General features: G+C 39.7%; 1 protein-coding gene across 5 annotated transcripts in view; it reads right to left on the bottom strand.

Annotated features, from left to right (window-relative positions):
- Nucleotides 1–16,940, bottom strand: part of Bdp1 (B double prime 1, subunit of RNA polymerase III transcription initiation factor IIIB) — a 99,587-nt gene that overhangs the window by 35,651 nt on the left and 46,996 nt on the right. For all 5 annotated transcript variants that reach the window (XM_005413925.2, XM_005413926.2, XM_005413927.2 and 2 more), the window contains exons 13-21: nucleotides 16,424–16,583; nucleotides 14,689–14,780; nucleotides 13,351–13,546; nucleotides 12,181–12,314; nucleotides 8,296–9,340; nucleotides 5,501–5,685; nucleotides 4,076–4,298; nucleotides 2,094–2,272; nucleotides 787–997 (exon numbers count right to left, since the gene is read on the bottom strand). In XM_005413925.2, the coding sequence (XP_005413982.1) occupies nucleotides 787–997; nucleotides 2,094–2,272; nucleotides 4,076–4,298; nucleotides 5,501–5,685; nucleotides 8,296–9,340; nucleotides 12,181–12,314; nucleotides 13,351–13,546; nucleotides 14,689–14,780; nucleotides 16,424–16,583 (2,425 nt within the window). The remainder of the gene's footprint in view (nucleotides 1–786; nucleotides 998–2,093; nucleotides 2,273–4,075; nucleotides 4,299–5,500; nucleotides 5,686–8,295; nucleotides 9,341–12,180; nucleotides 12,315–13,350; nucleotides 13,547–14,688; nucleotides 14,781–16,423; nucleotides 16,584–16,940) is intronic.

Genomic DNA, 16,940 nt, shown 5'->3' with positions numbered 1-16,940 from the left:
AAGAAAGAAAGAAAGAAAGAAAGAAAGAAAGAAAGAAAGAAAGAAGGAAAAAAGGAAAAAAGGAAGAAAAATGTTGGTTGTGGTAGTGCACACATGTAATCTCAGCACTCAGGAGGCTGAGGCTAAAGGATCACTGCAGATTCAAAGTCAGCCTGGGCTACAAAGCTGGTTCAAGGCCAGCCTGAACTGTATATCGAGAGTCTCCAAAAACAAAACATAAGATCCTGCATTGAATACCCTCCATCACAAAACAAAAAAGATGCAAAGGTTTTTTAGTGGTTACTTCCGAGTGGTGAGATTTGAGTCATTTACTATACTACTTTGTACTGATTAAATGTTTCATAATGAATGATGTCGCTAGGAGAAAAAGGAAGTTTCTTTTCCCTTAAAAAAATCCAGGGCCCTTTTTCTTTTCCTTCACACTTGAGTCCCTTTTTCCTTTTGCCCTCAAGTTCCTTTTTCCCTTCACTCTCTTTTTCTTCCTATTCCTGTTACCATCCTGTAATCGTCAATAAACGTAGCTACTTGCTACATACTATGAGGAGGAAAAAAATTCCAAGGCTGAGATGTACCTCAGTGGTAGGGCACTTGCCCAGCATGCACAAAGACGTAGGTTCAATCCCCAGCACCACAAAAAATAGTAAGTCTGAAACAAAACTGGATACACTATGTATTCATTGAGGAGAATAAATGTTAGATTACATTATTATTCTAAATCAAGTCCAAATCATCACTTGATATTTTATTATGCATTAAAGTGTTCAGTTTAGTTACACAACAACTCACCACTGTCAGCGATTTCTTGTTAGTTTCATCTTTTTGTAGCACTGTTGCTTCATCTTTCATCATTCCTTTGGCTTCACTTCTTTCTACTACTTGCCTATGTCTAGCATTTCTTACATTTGGTCTGGGCCTCTGAAGTCGGGCCCTCGTTGGTAGAACCATTTGAGTAATACTTTCCTTCATTTCTTGTTGGGAAGTGTTTATCTTTTGAATCCTAGAAAAGGAGACAGGAAGAAAGAGAGGGAGCCTAGTACGGTTTGTGTTTAGACGTCCTCCCCACGGCTGCATGTGGTCCAGGTGGGGCTTTTTCAGAGATGGCTGGATCTAGAGTGTATGACACTGGAATTGAATCACAGTGCAATGCTAGGATCAAGGGCACTAAGATTAAGGGTGTGAATGCTACTTGCCATAGGTAGCCTGCTTAAGATATAAAGGATACAAAGAGCTGCGGACATCCTTTGTTGCTGTGCTACCTTCTATCCGCCACAAACTGTTTCTCCTCTTCAATGCCTATGTGGCAAGCCACCTGCCTTGGAGCCAGCCAATTACTGACTGATACCTCTACAAACTGTGAGGCAAATAAACCTCTCCCCCTTTAACTTGGGTGTCAGGTATTCTGTCTCAGTAATAAGAGAAAAGTAACTAAGACAGAGCCTGACAGTAAAATGTTGACAGCTACTCACTATGAAAATATTCTTTTACCATTCAAGGAAGTAACTTTCTCCTGATAAAAATATGATACAAAATATACGTCACTTTACTTCTCAAAACATAATAAACTTATCCAATGTACCTAGTAGAGCCAAATTTATAAATAAACAGTTACCAGGTGGTTACCAGGAACCAGAAGAGGGTAATGAGAGCTAAGATTTAGTGGGAACAAGAGTTTCAGTTTGTGAAAATAAAAGTTCTGGAGATGGACAGTGCTGACTATACAATATGAATATACAATATGAATACACTTAACGCCACCAAGTAGTACAAGTAAAAATGGTTAAAATGGTCAATTTTATATCATGTACATTTTACAAATGTTTTTAAAGGTAAGAGTTGCTATGTATTATACATAATTTATATATATTTTAACTGCTTTGTATAGAATCTTAAGCAGTTAATGAATAGCTACCAATAAGCATTAAAGTTTGGAATTCCATCTGATTTTCTATTTCAGGTGGTCTGCCATATCAATGAAAATAAACCAAGTATTCTTGATATTCATTTAAAAATACATTAACGCATTTTAATAAAAGTAAATATCTAAAAGAAATGTCTTTCTTATTTTAGATTTTCAAGGAAATATCTCTGTTTACCCCATGGGAGCGGCTGAGTCATTTTCCTGGGTCTGCCCCGACTGAGAACCCTCTGTGAGCTCACAAGCACATGCTGGGGTGCTGTCCCTCTCAGTCTGTATACATTGTAACAGCACAGCTGCCTCCTTCTCACCACCTGGTTTATCTTTTTCTCTTGATGTCATTAGGGAAGTCGCATCCTAGAAAGCAGAAAAAACAAAAATGCTATCCAAGGTTGCTAAAACTATATGCAGATTAAAATTTTCATGGACTATTAGAATAAATCAATATAGTCATTGTACATGGCAACAAACCGTATTTTATCAAAATTTTAAATTCCAGCAATTCCACTTCTAGAAATTCATCCAATAAAACACTTAAACATCTAAAGAATATACACAAAGAGACTTATTATAGCAACCCCAGCCCATCCCCAAAGCTGAGGATGTAGCTAACTGACAGGATGTTTGCCTAGATACCAAAATAAGAAAGGAAAAAAAAAAATTCCTACCACCACTAAATAAACTCCTCCTCCAAAGGAAAGGTTCTTTTTTATACCTCGGAAATAAGACTAATGTATCAGTAGGAGATTAAACAAACTTCTACTTCTAATTTCTTTTCTTTCTTTTTTGTACCGGCAATCAAACTCAGGACCTTGCACTTGCCAGGCAGGCATTTCTTTGCAATGCCAATTAAAAAGTAAACTTCTCTGCACTGATTCAAAAAAGGTAGACTACTGTGTTAACTGGAAAAATCAAAAGGCAAGGTCTGGTGCCATTTTTGCTAAACAATAAAAACTTCTGCACATTTTATTATTTTTATAACTAGTAATTATACAGAAAAGCTTAGGTGCATGTTTTCATTTGCTGTATGATTAAGCCAAGGTAGAAGGATACATGGGACACTGTAAAGCACAGCAACGAAGCTCAGTGACAGAGCATTTGCCTAGCATGTGCAAGACCCTATGTTCAATCCCCAGCACAGAAAATAAGGCTCTTATTTTTAGTATATACATATATTTTTCCAATTAAAAATTTTATCATCATAGTAATTAATAGAACATAAGGCAAGGATAAAAAGTATAAATATTAATGTACAGTTAAGAACTATGCAATTTTAAGATGCTACAAATTAATTAATTTTTTGTTGTTTTTCCTTGATTTGTTGAGATGGGGTTGTACTAAATTTCTCAGACTGGCCTCAAACTCTTGTTCCTCTTATCAGAGTCTCCCAAATGCTGGGATTAGAGGCATGTACATAACACCAGGTAAGAATTTTAATTCTAAAATGTACTCTGTGTGTGTAAAACATTCAATTTATGAGTGTTGATATTTCATTTCAAAATTTTTGATGCTGTCTCAAACAATCTTAACCTATTATGGGCTAAATTAAAAATGTAAATAAAAGCCGAGTGTGGTGATACACACCTATAATCCCAACACTCAGGAGGCTGAGGCAGGAGGACCACTGTTGAGTTCAAGACCAGCCTGAACTACACAGAGAGGCCCTGCTGCAAAAAACAAAACAAAAAGTAAACAAAATACCCAATTCAACTTCTATCAGGCTTAGGGGCTGGGGATTTAGCTCACCGGCAAAGCGCCTGCCTGGCAAGCGCAAGGTCATGAGTTCAGTTCCCGGTACCGGAGAAAAACCAAAAAAAAAAAAAAACAAAAAAACTTCTATCAGGCTTTTAACTTCTCATCTTCACAGCAATGTAAAATAAAACAGGACTGCTGTTCCCACTTGTCCTCTACAGGGACACACTACATTATTTGGCTGTGGGTGCAAAGGCTGAGCCACAGGTGGAGCCCCAGCTTCCTCAATGCCTCCCACCTCACACCTGCCCATCATCAGACACCACAGCCTCTGCCACAGACTACGCGCAGCAACGAGGCACTCACACAGGAGAGCAGTACCACAGGGACAGAAATGACATCAAGACACGTGGGAGCATTTAATAACCATAGTAACTAATGCCCCCAAACCGTCACGTAGCCACTCACAGGTCGAGAAGGGAAAGGATTAGCTTGTTCACTGTCCTCCTGAATCGCAATGGTTTCCATCTGATTTGTTTCCAGCTTCTTCTCAGGCACATATTTCTCTGTGTCTGTAGTCTCTTTCTTTGAAGCTGCTCTTGCTAAGTTTGGCTTTGGTTTTTTGAATCGACTTCTCACAAAAGGTGCTGGTTTCACTTCAAGTGGCTTCTGTTCTTGAGGAAGAGATTTGCTTTTGGAACAAGGATTATCAAACTTTTAGAATGAACTGAAGGGGCAATAGAAGTGGAGTCTTAGGACAATCTTAGAGACTACAACAAAAATGTAATCCTAATTTTTTTTCCTTTTTTTTTTTTTTTTTTTTTTCCGCCTGAGACAGGGTCTCACCCTGTAGTCCAGGCTAGCCTTGAACTCACTTTGCAGCCCAGGCTCGCCTCAAACATGCAGGGACCCTCCTGCCTCAGCCTCCCAAGTGCTGGATTACAGGAATGTGACACTATACTCAGCAATCCTAATTCTTTTTTATTTATTTATTCTTTAAAAAAAACCCAGCCCCGCTCCTGTCCAGATCCGACTGCTGGCAATGGCCGGGTAGGGGCCCGACGCTCCAGCGCCATCCATTTTCAGGGCTAGTTGATTTGGCGGGTGAGCTGTTACACACTCCTTAGCGCATTCTGACTTCCAAGGCCACTGTCCAATCCTAATTCTTAACAGGAAAAGAAATGGAACTATTTGATAGACCCTGACAAGCATGAGGCTACAGTGGAGGTATATGCCTCAGGAATCGCATCATCTCTGCACAAAGCAAACACTGACTGTCAAGCCTATACTGATTCAAGAGCGTGCATTTTACACAGCTTTGTATGTGTTAGTAATTTTCACAATCAATTAGAATAATCTCAATTCTCTATCCCTGTCTTCCCAAAACTATCTGAAAGTCTCAAACACTACCTTGTGTTTCTTATGCCTTGAAATCTCAGTGTAACATGACACACAAGTATAACTTTCTTTTCTTTTTCCTTGAATAGTGACAGTTTCACACTTATTAAAGGAAGGAGGAAAAAAACCGGAAGGGTAGGGAAAGAAAACACTCTGCAGAACAAGTTTGGGCTGAGGAAAAAGAAGGAAAAAATAAAAATACACGCTACAACAAGAGTGGGCTACTGTGAACAGGCAAAACAGCAAGTACATATGGTTCCTATGGTTTTTCTTTAAAAGCACAGAACCTCCAGCCATAGTGGCACATGCCTGTAATCCCAGCACTTTGGGAGGTTGAGGCAGGAGCCTGAGCAACTGAGTGACTTAGTGAGCCCCAGTCTCAAAATGAAAAATAAAAAGGGATGGGATGTAGTTTAGTGTGAAGGTCCTGAGTTCAATCCCCAGTACCTCAGAGAAGGGGGGGTAAAAAAGGCACAAAGCCCTATATACTTGTACCTTAAATTAGTATCTAAAAAGTGCTCGGGAACATCTGGAGGTTGTATCCCCTGGTCGTCTGTTTTACCAAATTCAGAAGTCTGTGAAACAATCTTCAAACAACATAAGTGATCTGACCGTTCCTTTTCAGAAATACTTCCTTCTGTAGATGTGTGCACCACTGGCTGTACTTCACTGGCAATGTGCTGCAGAAACAGTGACAGTAAACCAGCATATACAGGAGAGTCCATCAATATCTCACATTTCAAAGAAAGCTTACTGTTCTATACTCTTTCCTCTAACCACTTTTTTTTTTTGGTTTTTTTCCAGTACCGGGAATTGAACTCACAACCTTGAGCTTGCCAGGCAGGCGCTGTGCCGCTGAGCTAAATCCTCAGCTCCTTCCTCTAACCACTTAGAAGTTTGTTTCTTAATTTTTAAATATAAGCTGGGCCAGGTATGATGATATATGCTTGAACCCCAGCACTCAGAAGGCTGAGGCAGGAGGAGAATTGAGTTCAAAGCCACCCTAGAATACAGAATGTTTTCAAGCCCAGCCTGAATACATAGCAATACCTGTCTCCAAAAACAAAACAAACAAAATCCAACTTAACACATAACAGTTAAGACCCAGAATTCACAAGTCTTCCTTTTATATTGTGTATTATGATTTTTCCAAACCGTAAGTGCCACTGCCTACCCAAAAACTCAGAAAAAAAGACCACGAAAATGTTACAAGAGAATAAACTGTAAAAGAAGCAATTTTTTTGTATAGTTTTGTTTTTTGTTTGGTTGATTTCAGGCCTTAAATTTGATTCATGGCCCAGGCTCAGAATGGACTTGTGATTCTCCTGCCTCAGCCTCCCAAGTGCTAAGATTACAGGCATGTGCCACCATGCTAGGCAAAAAAGCAATTTTTAAAAGTGAAGAAATTGTGGCAGAGCAAGAAATACAGAGAAAAACAGATATTGCCAAAAGAAATGATTCCAATATTATGCTCATACTAAGGTCAGTACAAGTTCAGTCCTTTTATCTGAAAGAGTAACTTCAGACTGCTATTACAAATAGCAGCTGTAGACCACTGAGAAGCACTTAGTGAGAAAGATGTGCTGGAAACCAGCAGTACTTAAAGCAGATACTGAATAAGGAGGCCTCAGCACCCTCATGAGAGAGAAGAAAAGGGCTCCTTCACCACCTAAATTCAAGCGCAAGATGCCCAAGAAAACAAGGGAGGCACAAAGACCCCTTCAAGGGTATTCGGGAAAGAAAAGCATCCCCTAGAGTTCCGACCAGCTCTTCTAAATGAAGAAAGGGAGACAGCTAGCACAGCCTGGGGACTCCAGCACCTCAAGCGATGATCTGGGAAGCCGGCGACCAGGGGCCAGAAACCTCAAGACTACGCACAGTCTCCAGAAATATCCACTGGGGTAGCTGGGAGGGACTACCTCCACAATTTGAAGTGATGGTGGAAATAAAACCAACCTCTTGGGGAAAAAAAATAGTAGCTTTTCAGCCAGGCACAATAGCACACACCTGTAATGCTAGCACTCTGGATGGCTATGGAAGGAGGATTGCAAGTTTGAGCCCAGTCTGGGCAATTTAATGACTTGGCCAAACCCTGCCTCAAAATAAATAAAATTTTCAAAATAAAAACATTTTTAAAAACAGCTGGGGATGTAGCTCAATATGAAGATGCCAGGACTGGAGGAAAAAAAAAAATAGTAACTTTTCCACAATTAGAAAAATTTTACAGTTTCTTTTTTAAAAACAATTTACAGTTTCTTCAAGTTCCTAAAACAATGTTCAAGAATGGAAAGACTTCTAGTGATTTAAGTATTATTGGACTTAAGGGCAATAACTATGGAATTATTGAATAGCCATTGCTCAGATGAAAAACTACAAACAACAAATAAATATATGAAGAAATGCTCAACATCACTGGTCATTCAACAAGTGCAAATTAAAACATCTCCAGAAAGAACAGCGATCATTAAGAAATCAACCAATAACAAATGCTGGCATGTCTGTGGGGAAAAAAGGAACTCTTCTCCACTGCTGTTGAGAGTGTAAATTGATACAACTAGTATGGACATCAGTACAGAGATTCCTTAAAAAACTAAAAGTAGAGGTTCCATTTGACCCAGCTATTCCCCTTCTTGGTATTTTCCTGAAAGAGTTAAAAGCATCAAACCATGCTGATATAGGATACATGCACACCCATGTTTATAGCAGCACAATCTGTAAGAACTAAACCTTGGAAACAGTCTATCTGCCCACCAATGGACGAATGCATACAGAAAATGTGGTTTTTATATGCAATGGAACACTACTCTGCCATAAAAATAGGATAAACGTAAGTCATCTGTAGGAAAATGGATACACCTGGAGACTACAATCTTAAGTGAAATAAATCAGACACATAAATTTAAATATCACATTGTTTCTCTTGTATGAGAAGCCCAAAGGAACACAATGGAAGTCAGATATTGGGAAGTAGACAGAACATGTTCAAATGGGAAGGGGAACAAGTGGTGGAGGGGAAGGTAAGGAAGGGAAAAATGAAAAAAGCAGAATGGAAGAAAAACTGGAGACAAAGCTGTTGTGAATGGGGAGAGGAAGAAGAGCTAAAGGGAGGGGAAGGGAGCGGACAAAAAGGAACTAAGATACTCTATGCACAGGTACAAATTCCCTATGAATGTAATCAATGCATGACACATGTGAATAAATAAAGATAAAAAAAGTTAATTACAGAACTATTTGGTAACTTTTCTCTGAGAAAGAGTTCACAGTCTTTTAGAGGACAGCGAAATACGTACTCTCACGTCCGGGGAAGGCTCAGTGCTGCGGTCAGCACTCCTCTTCTGCAGCGTATCTGTCTCGGTCTGTCCTGAGGTAGCAGGCTCCTCCAGTTTGTTTTCTCTTGGAGAAATGTCCGTGTTTCCAGTTTTTTCCAAATCTGCCACCATTTCCTCAACACCACCAATCTCCTCAGCGCCTTTCTTCCTCAAAGAAATTTCTCTTTCAGTTTCTTTCATATCTGCCTCTGTTTCCTCAGTGACGGTCATCTTTCTTAAAGTTGTCTCCATCGTGGAAATGTCTCCTTGTCCAGTTTCTTTCAAATCCATCTCCCGTTCCCCTAGAGTACTGACCTCTGTTAGTACCTTCTCCCCTTGGGAAACTTCTTCAAGGTCTTTCAAATCTGTTTCCATTTCACCTATAGTTCTGACCTCCTCTGGGACCTTTCCTGTCACAGGTATTTCTCTTCTTCCAGGTTCTTCCAAATTCATCTGTCTTTCCTCAGCAACATCAGTCATCTCTGGCCTCCTCTCCCCTGCCGCGATCTCTCTTCCAGTTTTTTGCAGTCTTGTTTCTATTGCACCTATAGTCTTGATCTCCTCTGGGTCATGTTCCTGTGGGAATATTTTTCTTCTGCTTTCCTCCAAATTTGTCTCTATTTCCCCAGTGGGATCAGTCAATTCTGGTGTTTTCTCTCTTGGGGGACTCTTCATCCCAGCTGCTTTCAACCCTGTCCCCACGTCCACAGTGACATCAGTCCCCTCTTGTATGTTCTCACTGGGAGAGATGTCTCCTTTTCCAGTTTCTCTTAAATCTGACTGCATTTCCTTAGAAGTAGCAGTGGTGACCACTGGAATGCTCTCCCCTGGTGAGGTGTCTGGTCTCACAAGTTCTCTCATCCCTGCTGTCCCTTCCCCAAAGACAAGACTCTCCTCTGGTACCTCTTCCTTTGAAGGAATATCTTTTCTTCCAATTCCTCTCACTATATTTGGCTTTGGTTTCTGAAAACGAGTTCTTACAACTGGGACCTGTTTGAGTACATTTGCTCGATTATCCTCTTGAATGCTATTAAAAATAAGAAAGACAATCAAGTTCTAAATCAGACTCTCAGTCAAAGAGATGGTGGTTAAGAGATCACTATGAAAATACCCGTTTAAAATGTAAAAAAATTAAGAGCTCAGCAGTAGAGCATGTGCTTATAGGGCCCTGGGTTGAATCTCCAGCAGGAAGAGGGTGCTAGAAAGGGTAGAGGGAAGGGGAGGAGAGGGGGAGAGGAGAGGAAGAGGAGAGGAAGAGAGGGGAGGGAGAGGAGAGGAAGAGAGGGGAGGGAGAGTAAGGGAGGTGACGGGGAGGGAGGAGAGGAGAGGGAAGGGGAGGGGAGGGGAGGGGAGGGGAGGGTAAGGGAGGGGGAAGAAGAAGAAGAAGAAGAAATGTAGTAAGGAAGACAGGTTGGATGGCACACACGTGTGATCCCAGTTGCTCAGAAGGCTAAGAAGACAGGAAGATCTCAAATTTGAGATCAACTTAGGCACCTAAGACAGGCCCTGTCTCAAAATAAAATAACCTGGGTGTGCTGGTGCATGCTTGTAGTCCTAGCACTGGGAAGGCTGAGGCAGGATTGCTGCAAATTAAGGTCAGCCTGGGCTGCATAGCAAGTTAAAGGTCAGCCTGGACTACATAGTAAGACTCTGTCTCAAAAAAACAAAATTAAAGTAGTCAAGTTAAGTACAAATAAAGAGCATAGTAAAATAAAATGAAATGGGTGGGGATGCAGTGCAATGATAGAGTGCTTATTTACAAAGCACAAAAGCTTGGGTTCAATCTCCAGTTCCAAAAACAGAAAGGAATCTAGCGGTAAAATTTAAAAATTAGGCGGTGGGGGTCTTATCTTTTAAAATGATAGTGAAATATTAAATTAAATATACTTATGTATCAATATATGTACAAATGTCTACTGAGTTCACTCAATTAGCAGCTAGTGGCCCTGACGAGCTCACTGTCACCCAGCGCGGCCCATGCACACACTGGCTGGAGCCCCCTGTGCACTCCCCAGCACTACATCACAGTGTATCCACCACTTCTACCTCTTCGCTTCTACTGCCTTTCCCCGGACATGCACCTGGCCAGAACAGGCTTGGCCATCTCACTCACATAGCCACACAGAGGTACGATCTGAAAAAGAAGTCTTAGGACTAAGAACTACACCTGCACGCCATTGTTTTTTGGCAGGGGGAGTTGTCTGCTGTTTTGTCTCTTGAGACATTATCTTACTATGTAGTCAAGCTGGCCTTGAACTTAGTTTGTAGCCCAGGGTGGCCTCAAACCCCTCAGCCTCCAAAGGCTGGGATTACAGGCATACACTACCACACCTAGCTCCACACTTAAAAAGCAATTTAAAACAAGATTTTTTTATACAAACCCTTCTCTAAGAGCTTATAATCTCATGAAACAAAAGCAACAAAATGACATATTAAATACACAATATTTTGCTGAATGCCACTGGGCATGCAGTCAACCACTATCTAGAACAAGCACCTTGTTCTCCAGAAAAGCAGAATTCAGCTGTCTTAGTCATTATCAAGGATAAAAAATGAGGGGCTAGGGGCTTAGCTCAGGGGCACAGAGCCTGCCTGGCAAGCGCAAGGTCGTGAGTTCGATTCCTAGTAGCAGAAAACAAACAAACAAACAAAAAAGGATAAAAAATGATATAAAACAAATGAAGAAGCTCTTAGTGATTGTTTTAAAAGCTCATTAATACTGGGCAACAGCTAGATCAAATTAAACACTACATTTATTCAGCCACATCAAACTGAATGAATATACACACACATACACATATATACACATTTACGGCAAAAGCTTTAAAAAAAGATCTGTTAGGAAGTACACAGGGCCCCTCTCGAGGGGGCGTACTCTGTTTTCTTTTTGTGTTCTTTAATTTCTGCCTAATAGATTTCTTCATAACTCTTATTGAGGGGTCTTAAAAATTCTTTTTCTACAATGGGAGTAAGCAAACTGTTTGGGGTAAGTTAAGGGTCCCCATTTTCTGCTTTAGGGACCTCCTTGAACCCTGTCTGGTGACAATGTCACAGCAAAGGAAACAATCAGAAGGCAAGTCCATCGGCAGGAGGCAAAGGATGGTCAATGGATATGGTGGTAAAACTAGGTAGGAGAAATAATTTATGTTCTATAGCACAGCAGGACTACGGTTGACCACAATTAGTGAACTATTTTAAAATAGCTAGTAGAGAAAATTTAAGGATGTTTCCAGCACAAACAAATGATAAATATCTGAAGTGATAAATTTGCCAATTACCCAGATCTGATCATAATGTATTATATACATGTACTGAAATGTCACAACTACATCCCCCAAAATTATCACTATTGTCAATTAAAATTTAAAAACAGTTTAAAGCCGGGCGTGGTGGTGCACACCCTAATCCCAGCACTCGGGAGGCTGAGGCAGGAAGATCGTTGTGAGTTCGAGACTCGCCTGGGCTACAAAGTGAACTCACAGCTGGCCTGAACGGCACAGTGAGACCCTGTCTCAAAAAGACTAAAAATAAACAAATAAATAAATAAAACAATTCAAAAAGACAGGAGCTAATAAAAATAAAGAATTCCTTCTAATTTGTGCAAACTGACCATTTTTACCTTTTTTGCAAAGGTGAGTAATGCTAAATAATAGGATCTGCCTCTCTCAGTACTAATGACAACAATGCCTGGAGCAACTAAACACAGAAAAGAGTGGCATGTCAGTGTGGAAGCTGATGGCCCCTGACAAACAAAGAGAATTCTGAGGAAGGCCACGCAGGAGCCAAAACCACTTCCACTGACAAAGTGAGTTCTGATGGTCTAGAAAATAAAAGCTCGAAAATTACAGTCAATCGAATGATTCTCACCTTAGACACTCATTAAGTGCCCTGTGCTCCTGTGGCTGCACATTGTGAAAAGAAGTGTGTTTCGTCTCAGGTTGTTTTAGGAGGTCTTCACACTCTGAAGTTTTACGTGACTGATCTTCCATCCACTGAGGTATCTTTAAAACAAATTTTTTTAATCTTTTAGGTTTCACAATGAGATACATAATTTTTTTTTAAATTTCACTGCAAGTTTTGACTTGAGTACAATGAAAACAGTAAAAATTTCAAAATTATAAAATGATACTCAAGCCGGGGATATAGCTCAGTAGCACAGGGGCGAGGCTGTGAGTTTGAATCTCGGTATCAAAAAAAAAAATGATACTCAAAGGATGCTTTTTAATGAATGGCTTATTTTTTGGTTAAGGGTGATTTAAGTATCTTAGAAAATTTCAGAAGGTGCCCTTTCAACTACCAAGTGCCCACTCTTTAAGGCCCAACCACAGAGCTAGTGGCACCCCAGTGTCATCGGTCAAAAGATGTCTCTCGGATTCCTTCTGATTGGTACCACTGCATCACACACAGGACTCATACGAGAAGAAACCCAAGCTCAAAGCATGCTGACTCTCACCCTTTTCACAAAGATTATGTGTATCATCTAAAATTCATGATCTTTGTCCGTGGAATTATATTTTAGTGGAAAGCTTTTAACATTTTATTCTGTTAAGCCAATGTTGAGCCACACATTGAACTATCTTTTCAAAAGGGAAAGACTATTTAAATATTCACTTAAGAGCTGGGCATGGTGGTGCAGGCCTGTAATCCCAACGCTCAGGAAGCTGAGGAAGGAAGATTGCCACAATTTTGAGGCCACCCTTAGCTACATAGCAAGATCAAGGCCAGCCAGGACTACATAGTGAGACCCTGTCGCAAAAAACAAACAAACAAAAAAACAAATATTCACTGAGGGACAGGGAAAAGCAAGTCCAAATATGAGGTAAGGTTAAAAAGCACTTAACAATCCTGTAAATACTCTAAATATAACCTGCCTTTACAATTAGCAACTGCTGCTAGCCATGAGATTTTAGCCATAAATTTAATAAATAATGTACAGTACACAAATCATGCAGCCATGTTGTTTTTAAAAGGAATGAGAAATTTATGTAAGGCTTGTGTACTTGTTTAACAAATTTTAAGAACAATCAAAATACTCACATCTTTGTTAACAGGTGATTCACTGGGATTCTCCTCCCCACTGGCTCCACCTTCTTCTTGGCATGTGACTGTTCCTTTTCCCTCTGCAGCTTTCCCTACATTTGGCTTTGGTCTTTGTAATCGGCCCCTCAGCAATCGTGCAGGTCTGGGAGCCTTCGGCTGATTATCACCCAGGAGACAAGTTTTTCCACTTACACTAGAATAACCACAAAAGGAACAAATTCAATGTTTATTCTCAATTCATAAATGTACATATTTTTTCTATATCTCCTTTTCCCTGACATGAATAAATAACCCATTTGAATATAAGATACAAGTGTCTTGAGGAACACTGTCAAAGATCTTCATATACCTACATCCTACTCTTTCAAACAGATATAGCCCTGGAAGCCTGACTACAAAATGTATTTGCAAATCAAAACTTCATTATAAAGCTGGAAAATCTACATCCGCCAGTGATGTCAGACCATTAGCCTCCATTCAGAATAATACTGTAGAATGTGCAACTGCAGGGGCCTAGGCCCAAATTACAACATAAATGGCAGTCACTGGAACAGTATGGAATCTACTGGTCAGAGTCAAACTGGGACTAGGCTGTTCTAGATCTCCATATCAAGTATTCCCTTTTGAAAACCCTTACTATAAACATAGCTCATCAGACACGTACTTTTCTTATCAGAAACACACCTTACTTTTCGAGACAGGGCCTCTCAAACTAGCTAAACTGCCCAGGCTGAGCTCAAACTTGCAACCCTTTTGCTTTAGCTTCTCCAAGTGCTGAGATTACAAATGTGCAGCACCACACTGGGCCCAGAAACATATCTTAACCACTGATTTCACCAAAAAAGAATCTTTTCGACACAAGGTCTCACTTTGTAGTTCAAAAAGGGATTTTTTTTTTTTTTTTATGGGGGGTACCGAGGATTGAACTCAGGACCTTGTGCTTGCCAGGCAGGTGCATGTGCCACTGAGCTACATCCCTGGCCCTTCACTTTGTAGTTCAGACTGGCCTCACCTTGTGGCAGTCCTAAGTGCTAGGATTATAGGCATGTGCCACAATGCCTAGCAAGATTTTGTTAATGGTAAAAATATATGTTAACAAAGGTCTTGTTAATAAAGTGGAGGGAGAATGTAATTACTAAAGCAGTGTACCCATACCACAACTCTTGCCCACAATATCAAGCATACAGAGGCTATTAAAATGTTTCACCACCACTTATGGCTGAAAATAGTCTCAAGGGTATCATTATCTGAGAAGAAAATTGAGATGTTATTAAATACAAAACAAATAACTGTAATCATTCTTAGAAGTTACTACAGCACTTCCTAAATACTTACTTAGACATAGTTTCAGCTTTTGGGTTCTCTTTTTCTGTATTTTCCACTCCACCACTGTCAAATGTATTCATTTTATCCTTTTCCATGTGATTCTGCAAATTTAAGTTTTTCCATTTAATCTCACCACAAAAAAGTTCCAACTTTTCAATAATCAAATAAGAATTAATGAAACAATTTTTTATACTCCTAAGAGATTTTCTAAAAATCCTAAATGCAGATGAGACTATTAAAAACAGATAACCATATACAGTACATTACTCAACACCACGCTAAAAACTGAGGTATCAGAATGTTCACTAGAACATTATGTAATAGCAAATACTATAGAGACACATTCTTCAATAATAAAGAAGTAGTTAAATACATTCAGTTATGTCCCACTGATAGAATATCCATAAAAATCATGTTTTCAAAAGATGTATAAAGACATGGAAAAATATTTACAAAATGTCAGGTATCAAAGGCTATAAACCTTCACTGACACTACCACACAGACTTGTTTTAAAAAAAAGCCTGGATGAGCAGGGCACAGCAGCACACACCTATAATCCCCACTGCTTGGGAGGCTGAGGCAGAAGGATCACAAGTTCGAGCCCAACCTGAGCAATTTAGCAAGAACCTGTCCCAAAACAAAAAGAGCTGGGGATATAGGTCAGTGCCCCAGGGTTAAATCTCACATACTGCAAAAAGAAAAAAAGAAAGAAAATCTAGAAGGTATGAGGGAGATAGCTGAGTGGCAAAGAGTTTGCCTAGCATGTTCAAGGTCCTAAGCTTGATTCCTGGCATCACGAAAAGAAAAAAAAAAAGAAGAAGAAGAAAAACAAAGAAACTCTGAAAAAGTAAATGTGGAAAGACTGGTCACATCTGGGTAATGAAATTATAAATAATTTTTGACTTTTAAATCAAACTATATTTTCCAATTTTCTAGAATAAAATCCTACAAGATTATAGTGCTATGTTACAAAAAATATAATGAGAGCCAGGCACAGTGACACACGCCTGTATCCCAGCATGTGTAAGACTATAGCAGAAGGACTTCTATGAGTTCAAGGCCAGCCTGAAATACACAGTGAGACCCTGTCTCACTATGTACCTGCTCAGCATGCACAAGGCACCTGAGTTCAAAAAAAGAAAATATGACAGTCACAAAAAGAGAAAGAAATTGACCATCATTTTTAAGTTATTTGACCTAAAAAAAATTTTTTTTAATTATAAATATAAAGCTGGGCATGATGATGCACACCTGTGACGCCAAGAGGCTGAGGCAGGAGGATCACCACAAGTTCTCACTATGGACCTTGGGGTGACCCTGAACTCCCTGTGTATCCCAGGCTGGCCTTGAACTTGTAATGATCCTCCTGTGCTGGGACTATAAGAGTTTGGCTTCTTTCTTTTTGACAGTGTAATCAAAATAATGTATATGTTTAGATTAAATGGTTGTGGGTATAATTTAATGTATAACTGGCATAAGAAATATTTTAAATAAATATTTTATATAAGTAAACAAAAGAGATTTATCCCTAAGGGTTTTCAAGTGATATGTCTGAGTTCTTTAAAAAAATGCATAAACAGGAGATCAGTAAAACAGGAACAAATCTAATGTTACTGTGTGAACTCCTACATCTGTTTTAATACCTGTGACAACAGTTTGTAACTCTAAGCTAAATATTTTTACTCCCAACTACTTAGAAGACTTTTATAATTTTAATTTCCACAATGTCTTTTTCCACCATACCTTTTCAGCGGAGGTTTCTGAATGTGAACTCTCATTCTCTGCGTCTGTTTTGCCTTGTGAAGGAACTGGCTTCTTCCCAACCGCCCTTGACAGATTGGGTTTAGGTCTCTGGAGTCGACCTCTCAACACCAGTTTAACATTTTCTGCTTTATCAGCTTCCCTAAAAGATTAACATTAAATTGGAACTAGTACGCAGTCATATTCAAATTAAATTCTAAAACATTCTATAATAACCCACTCAATTTTTTTTTTTGGAGACAGGGTCTCGCTCTGTAGCTCAGGTTAGCCTTGAACTCACTATGCAACTCAGGCTGTCCTCGAACTCGAGGTGATCTTCCTGCCTCAGCCTCCTGAGCACTGATTTTGTTTTGTGTTGTTTTTTTGTTTGTTTGTTTGTTTTTTTCCGGTACCAGGAATCAAACTCACAACGTCGCGCTTGCCAGGCAGGCGCAGTGCCACTAAGCTAAATCCCCAGCCCCTGAGCGCTGGGATTATAAGCAAGCACCACCACACATGG

This window comes from Chinchilla lanigera, unplaced genomic scaffold (assembly GCF_000276665.1).
Source record: "Chinchilla lanigera isolate Chin_1 unplaced genomic scaffold, ChiLan1.0 scaffold00174, whole genome shotgun sequence".
Lineage (NCBI taxonomy): Eukaryota > Metazoa > Chordata > Mammalia > Rodentia > Chinchillidae > Chinchilla > Chinchilla lanigera.
The sequence above is the reverse complement of the archived record's forward strand: the minus strand, read 5'-3'. Positions and strand labels throughout refer to the sequence as shown.